Source organism: Amblyomma maculatum, chromosome 8, assembly GCF_055883805.1.
Source record: "Amblyomma maculatum isolate TAMU_Amacu chromosome 8, ASM5588380v1, whole genome shotgun sequence".
Lineage (NCBI taxonomy): Eukaryota > Metazoa > Arthropoda > Arachnida > Ixodida > Ixodidae > Amblyomma > Amblyomma maculatum.
In genome coordinates, this window is record NC_139351.1 from 86,191,782 (window position 1) to 86,207,518 (window position 15,737).

General features: G+C 44.8%; 1 protein-coding gene across 11 annotated transcripts in view; it reads right to left on the minus strand.

Annotated features, from left to right (window-relative positions):
* LOC146181700 (uncharacterized) overlaps positions 1-15,737 on the minus strand; it is a 39,133-nt gene that overhangs the window by 4,194 nt on the left and 19,202 nt on the right. Inside the window, exons 1-5 of one of the 11 annotated variants that reach the window (XM_084576703.1) lie at positions 11,368-11,441; positions 10,770-10,874; positions 9,892-9,963; positions 1,974-2,159; positions 1,290-1,469 (exon numbers count right to left, since the gene is read on the minus strand). In XM_084576703.1, the coding sequence (XP_084432829.1) occupies positions 1,290-1,469; positions 1,974-2,159; positions 9,892-9,928 (403 nt within the window). In that variant the 5' untranslated portion in view covers positions 9,929-9,963; positions 10,770-10,874; positions 11,368-11,441. The other 10 variants (XM_084576702.1, XM_084576701.1, XM_084576700.1 and 7 more) reach the window with 10 other exon arrangements.

The window sequence follows — 15,737 nt, forward strand, 5'->3', positions numbered from 1 at the left end:
ATTTTTTGCAAAAATTATTTCCTTACAGGCTGAGGCAACTTTTCAGGAGATTTATCTAGTGACCGTACAATTGGAAGGCGCAGTGAAAAAAATGGGAGTCTCCCGTTTGAAACGGCAGAGTTGGCAGGTATGCACTGGGTTTATTTAATTCATTTATTAATCTCATTCCATTTCAAGTTATTTTAGTACTCTCAACTGTAGTTTCTGTACCTCTTATTCTGTACCTCTTATTCTGTACCTCTTATTCTGTACCTCTTATTTCTGTACCTCTTATTTACCATATGTTCTGCATGCCACTTAGGTAGTTCGACAACCATGTTCAAAGAGTTGCACAGAAATAGTACACTTATACCGAGTGTCGTGGTGCATGCAGCTAAGAAAATGAGATTACTGTATGGTTTAATACTTTTCTGCAGTTTCTCAGCTTCACAGCCAGGTATTTGTTAATTGGGGACGAAACTTTCGAATGACGCAAGAAAAAAAAACTGTTGAAAGTCAGCAGACTGTCCATTCAAGTTTAAATAATAAAAACAAAAACAGCGTGTTTGATGCTGGAACACACTCATGAAATGCAGCAACACGTTCAATCTGGACATTTAGCACATGAGCTGCAATTTGCAGCCATCCACTCAAATCTGGCCTCTGCAAATTCGAATATAAGTTTGTTACCAAACAAGACCTCTGAAATCTGAAAATCTTAACGTAGGGCAAAATTTACTAGAATATTTCAACGCTTGTATCCTTGACTCTGCCGCTCCACTTCCGTCAGATGGCGGCGCGGCGGACGGAAAAATTAACTGCGAAATGAGGCCTGACGGGCGTGTGTAGGCTTGCTGCAAGTTGACACCTTGCATAAGTATGATGCTAGCGGCACCTGCTATACTGAGAATGCATGCAACCAGGGTTCAAGGTAGCAGAGAAACAAAATGACAGCGATTTTGTGGCAATTTTTCATAGCTTTTGGCTTGCAGTCAATCGAAAGGCCTGTAAAATCGAACGAGAAAACTTTCAAATTTCGAAATTTTTATCGACGTTACACGCCGACCCTATGGAGCGTGCGAGATTGCCGCAGAGTCCGAATAACCGGCAGGTCCGAAAAATAGGGCATCCGAAAAATCTGTTGGTGACTATTCTTATCATTTTGTCTTACGTTCTGCACAGTGCTTTGCAAGTTTTCGCATGAAAGCAGATTTTTTCTCTCGATTTTGCTCCATCGAAGTTTTTCAAACTTCGTCATTTTCCCACCTCATGTCTACAACAAAAGAGCAAGCATATATAAGTGTGCTCACCTCTTTCTTCGGTCAGATGACGCATTGACTGATAAACGGTCTTTGCACTCTCCACAGTCTGCGCACTTTGGGACACCGTCTTCACGGTACACTGTGACGACGTCGATGCCACTGTGAGAGCACACATTGTGGACTGGGTGGCCATAAGCACGTTGCAGTGCGTGGCTGCATCCTCCCCTCCTGCATGAGAAAACTTCACCCCGTTACAAGGACATGAAGGAGAATGAGGAGTGGAAGCCCAGAAGAGAAAAAACTTTGCATACACTATGTTATGACAAGCACTAAAGGGAGACCAACACCATGAGTGATATATGGCCTGCCCGAGTAGGAGACCTTGAGTTTACACACTAAATCTGGTCACAAGTCACACAAACCGCATATCCTGCAGACGGCGGGTTTCTAAAAAGAAATCATGCATGAGTTGCACTGGTGTATAAGACACGTCTGTTCATTCAGTAACTCTATTTAGTTCTCATTCAGTAACACCCCCTGTGCACAGGTCGTAAAGAGCGTGCCGTTGCCCGAGTTTGGCCATGCAACAGCACAACTGGATGCAAGCAAACATTTAACGAAAAATTCAAAACTTTCTTAGAATCTGTTGTATCCATGTTTAAACTGTACACCATTTAATATGTCATGTCTGAAAAAAGAAAGAAAAATACTACAGAAAAAAAAAATGCGAACCTTTTTCAAACTGAGGCTCTGTCGTCTGGACAGCAGTCTCTGTGCCCTGGGACCCGGCAGTCTGTGTACTTTGGGACATCACCTCCATGGTGCATTGTGATGGCTTCGACACAACCTCGAAGGCACACATCGTGGAATGGGCGGCCACAAGGATGCTGCACTGTGTGGCAGCGTCATCCTCCCCTCCTGCACGGGAGAGAAAATTTCACATTCTTAGGCTAGAAGAGACTGCAGGTTCAGGAAGTAAAGCAAGGATGAATGTACCATCTTCCTACAGTGCTCTCAAAAGAAAGGGAAAGTAAGGAAACTGCACAGATTAGAATGCTAAAGGGTGTCAACACCTTGAGCAAAATTTGGCCAGCTCAAGTACAGTCAAACCTCTGTATATTGAACCTCACAGTAATGAAAATTGCGATGTAACGCAGTTATTTTTATTTCCCAATCAATGCTCTATTGAAAACCATGTACTTTTTGCTATTTAGCAAAGTAATTTTATGCCGCACTTTCAATTTAACGAAGTCCTCACGCATCACATGCATGTATCAGCAGCAACTTTATCAACAGTTGTCCGTACTTCCACCCATCAGTCGTCAAGGATAGCATGCGGGGTCAGCTGCAATCATGACGCCGGCTTTTAGCATCGTGCGCTTCAAAAGGCATTTGCTGCTAAACACGTTCCAATGATTTTGTGGCAGCGGACAACGCCCACCCCAATCTCTGCGTTATAAATGGAAGCCAGTCAGAAACTAGACCAGCCAAGCAAGCCACTGCCAGCACACTTGTCAAAGCCACTAGCACTCTGCCAATTCCCCCCCCCCCCCCCCCCCCCCACCCCCCCACCCCACCACTGGGACAAAGCATGCCATGAAGTTCTCGCTGCGCGGCGCAAAATCCTAGTGCCCTGCCAAGAAGTCAATGGAGAAAAGTGCTAATGACTAGCGTTTCTTTTTAATTTGTTGGCGGCAAAAGTGGGAGGCAAGTTCATTACGGGTGTAAATAAGGTACGTGTACGTAAGGCCTGAACAAAAGATTGCCATGCAAAGGTAGCCGCGCCGACGCAGGCGATGCGCTCGCTCTTTGCTTACATGAAGAAAAATGATATGTTTTTGTCCCTTTGCTATCACGTTATCCTCCTGATGTACAAAATATCCGGCACCCTTGTTAACGCTATTATTGCTAGAATTGCTGGCTTATTACCTGAATTTATAATTTACAAGTCCCCATCTACTACCAGTGTTCCACTAACCTGCTACTTCATTTGGACAGCTAGAACATGGGAATCTCTACGCAACAAAATTTTCGGCTGCAAGTAGGGCTTCATTATATTGAGGTGAATAAATAACTATACTTGCCTCTGCCTGCACAGGGCAGATCGGCGAAGATCGCGCAAAGTGCGCGCGATCTTGGCCGCTGCCATTTTGCCTGGCTTCAGCTCCTGTTAAAGCCTCCTGCATGAGAACGCCCTGGTTTTGTTCTTGTCTGGCGTCTCGGGTCGCCGGACGAACCCGCAACATTCTGGTGGAGGTTCTGAGTATATGTAGCGAAGAGTCCTAGCTAATTGGGGTAAGCAGTACTTAGAGCGAATTCGTGCAAGTGTTTGACTATACCCCAATTGTCTAGATGTTGGGTCATAATGACCCAACAGGCTTCCATTAGAGATGGGCAAAGCGGCTCACTTTAGTGAGCAGCTCAGAACGGCTCAGCTCACTGAAGTGAGCCGGCTCACTTATATCTGTTTTGCTCAGGAGCAAGCAGAGGTCTATTGGAGAGAGAAACACAGCTCTGTCTCTCTCTCTCTCTCTCGTTCGTTGATCCATGGCCGTTCGACCTCTCGAAATTCAACAAAGTGTAAAATATTCGCGTCTCCATTCTATCTCTGTTCGTGGCGACTACAAAATCCCAGTAAACAGCAACTTCCTTTTACAAGTCCGCTATATTTACTGGAGATGCACCCATTCCTCAAGAGGATTTTGTTCATTTCTTACCCTTTTTTTTCAAAATTACCTGAGCAACATTGACCATCATGCACCACACCCCTCCAGATTTATCCGTAATAATTACTAGGGGCCATCAATCTTTAAAAATAGCACAAAATCTCATGTGGACTGACTGTTAATAAATATACTGTATTTACTCGCTTAATGCTCGCACTCGTGTAATGCTCACACTCCCAACATAGGGCGTCAAAAATTGGAATTTTTTTTTTCCTTGCATAATCATCGCACCACCATTATTAACACCGCGAGAGTCATCTGCTAGTAGTAGCAAGCATCATCTTTGAAGCACCACAGAACCTAGCTGGCCTCGTTGTGTGCACGCACTACCAGGCGGCGACAGCGTGCTCGGGTAAATCATTATCGTAGGTTATGCTTTTTTTTTAACTCCATGATGCCCGTAGTTGTCGCCATTTAGTGAGATGTCTTGGAATTTCGTTGTCATTGTTCCTTCGTTCCGTCCGTGCTACTTGCTCTGTTCCACCATCTACAGTGTTCTTGGTGCCGCACTGCAATGGGGTGGCATGCAAGTTATACAGCTGCTTTTAAGCTGAAAGCTTTCGAGTACGGGCTACAGCATAGCAACCACTCTGCCAGCAGGCACTTCGGCGTCAACGAGTTCTGTGTAGTACGCTACTGGAGACAGCGATTGCAGTTTCGACACGGACTCGGGTCAAGTCGTCGATCAAGAGTAGAGTTTTGTGGTCTGCTGGGAACATTATACCACGAAACGCGGGGAGTGATGATGCGGCTGTGTGCGGCAAATAAAGTGCTTTAGCAATTCGTGCTTTTGGCGACCCTGTACTTTTATAACAAAGGTAAGTTCTGCTTGAATGTAACGTTTTGGCTATATTTACAATAGCTGACCTAAGAATCCCGATTCACATCTATTTAAATTTGCTTTTAGCACTCCAAAACATGTGCTCGAAAATTTTCCCCGCATAATTATCGCACCCCCCAAGCATCAATTTTCCGTGAAAAAGTGCGAGCGTTATGCATGTAAATACGATAGATAGTGACAATATAGACAGACATGGTGAATTATAAATATAGAGAAATCAGGTTAACTGATTTGAGGTCCTTCTTATGTTTCCCAAGACAATGAATTCAGGAGGAGCCTGAAGTATAATGTAAATGCATCTTTTATTCAATCAGGTCTGCGTTAGGCTTAGTCCTTTTTAATTTTTCTAAATTGCGCTTTTTGGCACCCCCCCCCCCCTTTTTTTGCTTTCTCTAGCTGATTCGTTTTTCGTATAACTCTATTGTTCAACTTTGTGGCACTTTTTCTCAAGGCCTATGGCTCTCAGCTCCTCGGCTTCTCCCATTGCTTTCTTTCTACCTGGCATCAAGTTTCTTCCCCGGGCCCTTAGCTCAAACTTGTTCCAACCTTTTTGTTTTTGCCGCTACATGCATGCGCAGACCGTATTTCATCCATTCACTCATTTTGTGCCTACTTCAAGCCTCATCGCTTGAAATTCATGCTGTGAGGTGTCGTTTTAATTTTTCAAGGCACCTGTTCCCCTTTTAGAGCATACGATATGCTGCAGTCGGTGCTGTTTGTTCGTGGCCGAACTGCATTTTCTTTTTCTGCAGGGCTGGCTGCAGAAGGGACTGTGCATTCGACCTTCGTCTTGTTGTAATGCAGCTTGAGAAAACTTTGTATCGCAAGCATGGAAAGCAAAACAAAAGAAGCACAGAACCGGCGACGGCCACCTGAAGCATGCATGCAGCACTGCGCTGAGAGGTAGCCGGCGCGGAGCCTCGACACAGCGACGAAGCAGCCAACCATGCTCCGATTGACAGTAGCCAGCAGCGTGCGGAGGATTGTGCAAATGGCAGACATATATATATGCCACCTTTATATGCCACCTTGATTCCACTCATGCCTGCCCACTGGAGTTGCTTTCTCGTGCTGCTAATAGATGGCACTGAAGTCGCAACAAGTAGAAGACCAGACTCTGGCAGGACAGTTCCCGAAGGCTCACTGAACGACAGCTTTCCAAAAGAACCGCCACTCACGGTTCCTGACGGCTTACTGAATGAGCAGCTCTCCAAAAGAACCACCGCTCACGGTTCCTGACAGCTCACTGAATGAGTGGCTCTCCAAAAGAACCACCGCTCATGATTCCTGACCACTCGCTGAGCAATGGCTCTCCAAGAGAGCGACCACCGCTCATTCTCGCTCTTTCAACTTTTGAAAGAGCGGCTCAAAAGGCAGCCGAAGGCGAGGGAATGCAAGCAGATGTTCGCGAAGAAAGGCGGGAGGCATGGCCACGTGGGGGTGATTTCGGAGGCCATGCGGGACGGCAGTTGCTTTCTCGCATCGCTAATAGATGGCACTTAAGTTGCACCGAGAAGATCAGACTCTCAAGGAACCGTTTGGCACGAATCGGATCACAAAATGAGAGAGCCGGCTCACCAAAAGAGCCGTCCGCTCATTTTTACTGAGCCGCCACTCACCTGCTCTTTTGAAAGAGCCGCTCAAAAGATACCGCTCGCTCCTGAGCGACCCATCTTCAGCATCCATAATTTCATCATGTAGGTGAGCCAGAACGATTAGCCAGGACCTCACACTCATTGCAGAGTTCCTTTTGTTTAAAAAGATGTTCTGGAGGAGTAAAGCGGGTAGCACGCGCTACAGGACGCATGAAATGGTGCTTTTTTGGCCTTCCAGATGGCCGATTACTTCGCGAAGTTCACTGTCGAGTCTCTGCCGCGCTGCCACATCGACCGCGCTCTCAATGCACCTAGAAAGGCACCTTCATTCGTGTTGCCTTGACCTGCAGGTGCTGATCCTATGGAGAAGTGTAATCGGTGTGTCTGTGACCGGACTTATAAACTAAGGACCCACTGTGCGTCGCCCTAAAGAGTCTCTTAGTGTTGGGCCAACGTATAGAGTGGTAGTCAGTAACCACCTGAAATGGGTGTCCATATAGACAGGCTGTGAACATAGTATGTGCTCAAACTACAGCGACACATTCTTTTTCAGTTGTTGAATAGTTAGTTTCGGCTTTTGATTTAACAATATGCTTTAGTCGTGAGTAGCCCCATTTGCATCTCCTGCAACTGATGATGCCAATGGAATGACACTGAAATCGAAACCTGTGACGATACACTTGCGAAAAACTAACTTCTCTCCCCTTGTACACGCCAATTTTGTTCTCAAATATAGCGACTAGGCAAGGCAAATAATGAAGCCAACTAAGTGTGGCGTTTACCTTGCCTGGAACAGCCAGCAATTGTGAAAGCATATCCTTTCGTGTAACACCTGCATCTGCCTCCAGAGAGCAACAAAAAACTTGTATTCTGGAGCCCGAAACTCATATTTATCATTAGATAGCACTATGTGTCACCATATCATCATTAGCATAGCCACCATAAAATCGTTAGCACAGAAGAAGATAAAGTTAGTTCCTAGATGTTCTATCTTTGCATTAACCGTGCGACCGTTCCCCTTGTAGTCGCTGCTTGCTTGCTCTATGGGGATATGATACATCACAGAACACCAAAGTAATAGTGACAAACCTGAATATATTGAACTAGAAGGGAACCATGAAATAAAGTAATGAATAAAAAGTGGCCACAGAGTTGTTTACAAGCAACCCGTGTGAGGATGCCCGTTTCGCCACAACAGAGGTAGGCCAAGATGCACGCTGGCAAGTTCCAATAAATGGCTTTTCGTTGGACGCCTCCTGACTGCATTGTTCAGCGCGGCCACAACTTAGGTCTGGGCTAAATGGATGGCATTGTCTCTGAGAGCAGGGTGCCAGCCGTGCTGACCTCATACCTCGGGCGCATTCAATGTTTTAATGTCCAAAGGGGGACGCTGCAACCGTTATGAACCGCCGCCGAATATCCAGCAGTGCTCCAAGGACGCTGCAGCCAGTAGTCCACACTAACACGGCACACACACACCTCTACTTATTCAGCCAGCCACAGCTTCTTTGGATCGGGCTCGGACTGGTCTTAATCAATAATGATGGAGGTGCTGCTACAGTGCCTAGAATGTACTTAGGCTGCCACCAGTCACCAATTAAGGGCGCTGCGCACAGTAAGTGTGCTGAGGCATCATCATCATCATTGTAAGCCAACACACATTTGGTACAAAGGATTTTGGATTTCATTTTCACATTTTTTTTCCATCGTGTCACTGGCTTCCCAAATAAAGCCCACTTTACAGAAGCAATGAAAGGAGATTCAATAAGCTTCCAGGGTAGAAAGAATGATGACGGAATGAAAAAAGCATGTCTGCAAAGCGTGCAGAGCCCCTATCCCAAATAAGGCACGATAAAGCAAACATACTGTGAGTGAGGTTTGCACAACCGGACCAGCCTGGCATTCTGCCAAGTTGTCTACCCCCCCCTCATCCCTCCTGAAAGGTAAACACAACATGATGTTATGTTATCGCTGCGCAGCATCTTGACGGACAGCCAAGAAATGCGTAGTGGCATGAGACTGGGATGTGCTAACGACTATATTGTTTTTTTCAAATTCTCAGTGCCAAAACTTGGGGGTGCCCTGATTATGCTAGGGGATTGTCACGAGAGTAAATACAGTACCGCAATGCAAATGATTCTTGTCAGTTTCTTCTAGGCCATACGATTGTCACGAGAGTAAATACAGTACCGTAATGCAAATGGTTCTTGTCAGTTTCTTCTAGGCCATACGATAATTAGAACATTGGATAATTAACACTTTCTTTCCTGGTCCAGTTGAGTTCAAATTAATGAGGTTTTACGGTATCTTGAATTGCTTTTTCTGCATTTTTAACTTTATACTCGATATTTCAGCCTTGCACAATTGTAAAAGAAGTAATATTGAAATCAAGGGTTTGACGGAAGCCTGTCAGACCAGGTATGTTCACAACGAGAGATTTGCAAAAAAGATTGCAGCAGCACCAGAATAATGCCAGGAACAAGCGCGTAGCAAACAATGCACAGGCTGAACATGCTGTCTCCAAGTGCCATGACATCGACAGGGATGGGACGAAAATAATTAGAAAAGAAAAAAAAAAAAAGAATAAGACGACAAGGCTTTACTTGGAATATTTTCATGTCTAAACTCACTTGACCATAATGAAAATCTTTTCATGTCTAGACTCACTTAACCATAACGAAAGCAATCTACTCCCGATATAGTCCCGCTGCTTATGCCTTACCATGAAACATATATAACCTACCTTCACTTACTTTCATTGTGAACATGGCCTTTGTAATGGGGCGAAATGTAATTTCTTTAGATCGACTGGTCCGTGCTTGAGCCTCTCCCGCCATAATACTGAAATTCAATTTTCTAGGCAATAAGTGCGTCTTTAGCTGTCAAACATCAACACAGCCAGAAGGTGCCTAGGGAACCAATTACTACTAAGAGAAAAAATTTCCAAAGTTGTCAGCATCACATCTAAACACACATTTTGTGATTTTAAAAAGATGGGCTTACAGGGTGAAGTGCAGCCCCATAGCTTACTGTACAGCACTTTGTGCGATGGAAAATATTAGGATGCACTAAATGCTGCCGGCAACAAGCACTGTGAAGCACAACGTTTCTTCCCTTGACCACACACAAGACAGAGTAATAGCCTTCTACATTACATCCATAGCAAGTACAGAAAAACATTTGCCCATGCTGCAATTTCCATTCTGACCCAATTTTTGCGTCAGAGGAATTAGTTCCACAAATTTTAACGCCTTGAACCAAGGCATCGACGTCAATACCAGAGTGTTTTTCACATCTGATCAAACAGGCTCGGAACACAGTGCTAATAAGAATTCAACAACAACAGCAACAAAGAATGCAATGTGAAGCATCCTCCGGCCATTATTTCCATCCTTACTTAGCTCACGCACATTCTCAGATTAGAGCTCTCAAACATCGCCCCCAAAACCTAAAGCTGGAACAAAGGGTGATGGCCTTCCTCCACTAACCTGCACTGGGGATTTCCTTGGTACATGAATAAAGCATGCTGGTAGTGGTAGCTTCCAGGGATCTGCACAAGCCTGAAAGGAAGGAGTGGCCATAATGAGAGCACTCAATGCACCATCTAGATGGCACTAACAGCCGAGTTCCATGTGTATGATGCCCACCTCACCCTTATATATGAAACGAGCTGCCCAAACAGGCAGGAGCTCCTTCCAATTCGGCTGGGCTACCTGATCTCGTGACATCCCACAACTTGCCAAGGAATCACACATCTGCCGAGTTCCATGAGCGAAAGGGATACGAGGCCAGGAGTACCACTGCACCTCTGACTTATTAATGGACAGCCTTATGTTATCTGGCAACTGGCACATGATAAAGCCATGCCTTTGTAACATTTAGAGGCTGCAGGGCTTCAAAATCAGGGTTCAAGGGTCTTGGTGTTTGTCACCGGCCAACTACCACCAGCCAGAGGCACAATCTCAATTTTTGGGTGCTGAGATGCTTCAAATGGTCGGCGGCGATGCCATCGGATAATTTTTTCCAGCATGTGGCAACGCTGACGTACCAACGTTTTCTTTTTTTTTTTTTTTACATGAAGGTAATAGCGGTAACAGCCGCTCAAGAAATGACCAAGGTCAATTCAAAACGACTACGTTCAAGTAATAACGCCTGACAGTGTAGTGACCAATCATTGCGCTACGAGCAGTTGTTATATGGCATGGTTGGCACTAAAATAAAGCAAACAAAAGGAAACACGTGTGGCGAGGCAAGCATGGATTTAGGTGCTGGGACAACTAGAAAGAATTTCAACACAGACAGTAGCACCCTACGTCATAACTGGGACCTTGCTCGCATTATCTCATCTAGAAATTTAGTGACCTACCACTATTGAGACGTCAGCGCAGGCCAAGAGCTGTGAATTCAAACTGTCTCCGGAACGGGGGCCGACACGCAGATGTTCGGCGGACGGTGCGCGGATGTCTTTACACTGCAAACCAAACGATTGTCACACGGCAGAACACATAACCTTGGTTAATTTTCATTGGGTGCAGTGCAATGGCACAATTACGTCTGTGGTACCCACGCTCTGTGAAATCGTAGCTAATGCAGGCGTTTAACCACTTAGAGAGACAAACCATTTCCAAATGCATCATACATACCAAGCTACTACCTTTGGGAAAGTAAAATGCACCCACCTCTGCGCTGGCAGACGGGGCGGAAGAGAAAACGTGCCTATCAGCGCTGTTGCGTTTAACCATGCAGGGCAAAATGATTTGTATTTGCGACTAGACATTTGCAGAACTATTTAAGCGCGAAATGGTCTAGAGCCTGCCAAGCTGAGCGCAAAAAGAAACCGGGATGTTTAGCACTGCGATAAACGCACCCATTCTTTAACCGAAGATGCTATCTATTGCGTTACCATCTGACAGTGCCACCGTGCCTCTATGCCGTGCCGCTCATAGAAAGACGTTCTCACTCACCATTGCCGATGCACAGGCAGATCTCACAACGCCGTAGGTTTGGGCGGCCCTTCGCTACTTCGCTGTGCGGACGTGCGGACGGGTGGCGTCTGCTTTCACAATGTGCCCTGCAAAAGACGAGCACTTAAACAAACTGACTGTACGCTATTTTATTTATTTATTTATTTTTTTTTTGCAGCGCCAAACGAAGTTCCGATTGCGGGCCACAACTCTCATGATAGTTTGCATTGCATGGAACGTGTTTAAGATATGCATTTTCAGCGTCGTGACCGCACATTTGCGTCCGTCCTTCCGTCAGGGCAGCGACTATCCTGCCCTGGATATTAATTATAGTATATTCTAGTTCACTATAATATTAATAAAGAGCGCATATGTATTTCATATGGTTCTGCCTTTTAGGAGTACCCTCTTAATCGAAATGGATGCGTTCACTTCCGTCAGGATTGTGTCTACCTCCATATCTCAACAATTGTTAAATCGAGTCGCACAGGCGCGCGGAGACGAACGCGCGCACTGAAGAAGAACGCTGTTCATGTGTCGAAATCATTGCATGCCTATATGCTTAATCGAGGCAGGCACAATAAAAATACGAATAAAGAGAAGCGCTATAAATACAGGGTCTTGAATATTTGGGGGCCGGGTTTAAAAAAAAAATACGTATGCAAAATCTACTACCCCATTCGAGCTGAAATAACGTTCACAAAGTAGCAAAATATGGTTTACGTTATCTGATAAGTGATTCAACATCGGTACTTATTTAGGTTTTCTGGAATCGACGGAAAACTGCTCTCGGCGGCGTGCACAATTTTCGCAGAACCGAGTCGAGAAGCTGCGGTGACATGATGCGGCATCTGTCCAGCGGCCATCTCTGGCCACTGCCGGTCTCGAGGGAGAGCGCGTTTCGCGCGCTCTCTCCCTCGAGACCGGCCGTGCTCTGGCAAGGCCATTGGTGCCGTTTGCGCGCTTGCTTCGAAGGTGCAGATCGTCTGCTCGTTTAAAGTAATGCCATAAGGAAGAGTCGCTACTTCTCTTATTAAAAACCGTAGTGGAAATGCTACATCAGCAGGATTAGAAACAATAATAAATATCAACTCGTCGCCTGCTCTTCCGCTATGATTCCGGTGCCGTCTGCTATCGAGCTGTTGGTCTGTTATGACGACTCTTGTTCTGTTCTCATCCCGAGGGAAGATCGAACTTTTTGTGTGTTCGCCCTATAACGCATTGTGTGCAGCAGAGATATGCGTTCATTTTCAGCGATAGAAGGCGGCAGCTGTGTCGTGGCTTGTCCGGGTCAGCTGTCCGGGTCAGTTCGCTGCGTGCGCACATTCAAGGTAAAATTTCGCCATCGCCCTCCCTCCGGAAGGTCACTGCTAAGATGGAAGAAAAAGTTCGAAAAAAGAGGCTGTCTTAAAAAGAAAGAAAAAAGTGATAAAAGGGAAACACATCGCAGCATTGCAGATGCCCTTGAGGGTGCATTTTCGTCGGACCCGCAGCTGATATGTCCTGTACGCGCGCTGCGCTGTTGTTCGAAGTGAGCCTGTCAACGGCAAGTCGCGCGATGAAACGCAAGGGCTTCTATTCGTACAATATGCAAAACGTGCAAGCGCTCTCAGAAGACGACAGAGACCGTCGGCTTGAATTTTGCCACTCGGAACAGCAAAGAATAACTCAAGACCAGGGACATCTTAACTTTTTTTATTATTCACTGATGAAGCCATTTTTCACCTGGATGGAAAAATCAACAAAGAGAACACACGGTTTTGGGCAAAATCAATTCTCGTTTTTTTTTTTTTTTTTTTTTTTTTTTCACGAACGACAAGACCCCACATATCATTGGTTTGGTGTGAATTGTGGCGCGAGGGGCTCAGTGGGCCTTTTTATTTTGAGGACACCGTGAATGCATACCGAATCATATTTGGAAATGCTGCAGCAGAAGGTTCTGCCAGAGCTGGAAGAACTACATATGCAGAAGGAGATCTGCATATTTCAGCAGGACATATCGAGCTCCTGCTCATTATGCCAGAAGTTTCCGCAACTGGGTGGATTCCCTAGCATGTGAAGAAAGATTGCAAATATATGTATTGACGCTGCCGGAGGACACTTTGAGGTACCTACAGCAAGCACTTCGGCATGAACGCCTGAGTATTGTTCGATGTAAGTGCGTGTTAAAGTCTCGGGTGTTTCCACTAAGATTTCTTTCATAGCCCAAAAGCAGCTTGCGGACGTTGAACCATCGAAAATGATCCAACCGATTGGACCAGAAATTGACGGCACCGGAATCATAGCGGAAGAGCAAGCGACGAGTTATTTATTATTGTTTCTAATGCTGCTGATGTAGCATTTCCACTACGGCTTTAAATAAGAGAAGTGGTGACCCTTCCTTATGGCATTACTTTTAACGAGCAAACGATCTGCACCTTCAAAGCAAGCGTGCCAACGGCACCAACAGCCTTGCCGGAGATGGCGGTTGCCTCGCCGCTCGACAAATGGCGCACCATGTCACCGCAGCTTCTCGACTCGCTTCTGCGAAAATTGTGCACGCCGCCGAGAGCAGTTTTCAGTCGATTCCGAATAATCTAGGTAAGTACCGATGTTGAATCACTTATAACGCAGGCCATATTTTGCTACTTTGTGAACGTCATTTCAGCTCGAATGGGGTAGTAGATTTTGCATAGAAATTATTTAAAACCCGGCCCCCAAATATTCAAGATCGCTTAAAGCGTATATGCGTCCATAATGACAGCAAGCGCACATTTCTGCCACATATGCTACTGCGGACGGACCAAGAGCCAAGTACGCCAAAACAATTAACTTGCAGAAATGAGATTATGGAAGTAAAAATTCATTTAAAACTTGAAAGTGAGAATTCTTGCATGCATATATGTATGCTAGCCAGCCATAAAGGGGCAAGTCCGTCAGAACAGCACGTCATCAAAGGTTTTCTCTTGTTGACATTTATTCATTATGCCTACATGGTGCTCTTATGCCACATTCTTTTGAGAAACAAATGTCCATCAACATGTTGCATTTCCATCATCATAAAAGCACCTCGCTGATTTATGACCTCAGTATTATGCAATGCACCATTGCCTGTGAAAAGGTAAAGGCTTGGAAGAAAAAAAAAAAAGTATTCTTGCCTTCTGCACCCACAGCAAATGCAGACAACTTATGCGGGCCCTCATTTGTTCTTACTGCCACTCACACTGCCAGCTATAAATATTTTTCACAATATAAATATTAGTTCCAGAATTCTCACAGATATGTGTCCAGACGATGCTTGCAGAATGTTTCAATGCGTCAGTTAGCAGAGTCACTCATCTTTCATGAAATTGAAAATTAAAGTTGTGATGTGCCAGAGAGAGTGCCCACACCATTGAAAATTGAAAATTGAATTGAAAAAAAATTGAAAAAAAAATTTTATGGGCCTCGGGCGAAAAGCTACAGCGATAGCTTGAGAGATGCCCGAGGCCCAGTAATGGCAGAGCAACAGGACGTGTGACGTTAAGGCGAAGATATACATATATAACATGAAAATTTTGAAGCACAGAAAGAGCACATATATACAAATGAAACAGCAAGTTAAAAAACAGCACAGTAAATTAACGATCCTCAATAGTGTAACAGTATGCACGAAATATGGCAGAACGTAATGAAAATGAAGTGACTATTCTTGTAATAATGTTTAAGGCAAGGAACGGAAAGTACAGAGAGACAGTGCGGAATTGATAAAATATAGCTTAAAGTCCTTAATTGACGCGGTAAAGATGTTTGGGTTGTGTATGCTATAATGATTTAATATGCATGGTAAAGTAAAACGAAGGCTCTAGTTACCATATAACGTCCTCGTTCGAGGAACGTCCCATATTTGTTTACTTCTGGTGTGAAAGGGTTTCTCGTAAGGCTTAAGTCCAGATATATTCTTCAAGAAGTCAGTTAAGCATTGAGGTGACAATTTAAGGCAGTGAAGTAGACGATACTCAAACATGGCATGCACACGATGAATCCTATATTTCGGAAATAATGTTTCTGTATGGGCAGTGTAGCATGCACCAGCGATCAGTCTAATTGCCTTCTTTTGGAGACCGAGTATGATGTTTAGATTTGTTTTGGATGTTGTACCCCAAACGAGGTGACAGTAGTTTATGTGAGATTGAATTAAAGCGTGATAAATAAGGAGCTTATGCTTTGAGGAAAATTCGTTGCGCAGTCTCGAGAGAAAACCAACAGATCTAGTGAGCTTGCTTTCAATATACATTATATGGTCAGACCACCTCATGCGAGAGTCGAATACAATACCGAGTGATTTGAACTTGTCTACAATTTCAATAATGTTATTTTCTAGATGCAGAGTACTGTTTACTGTAATATCC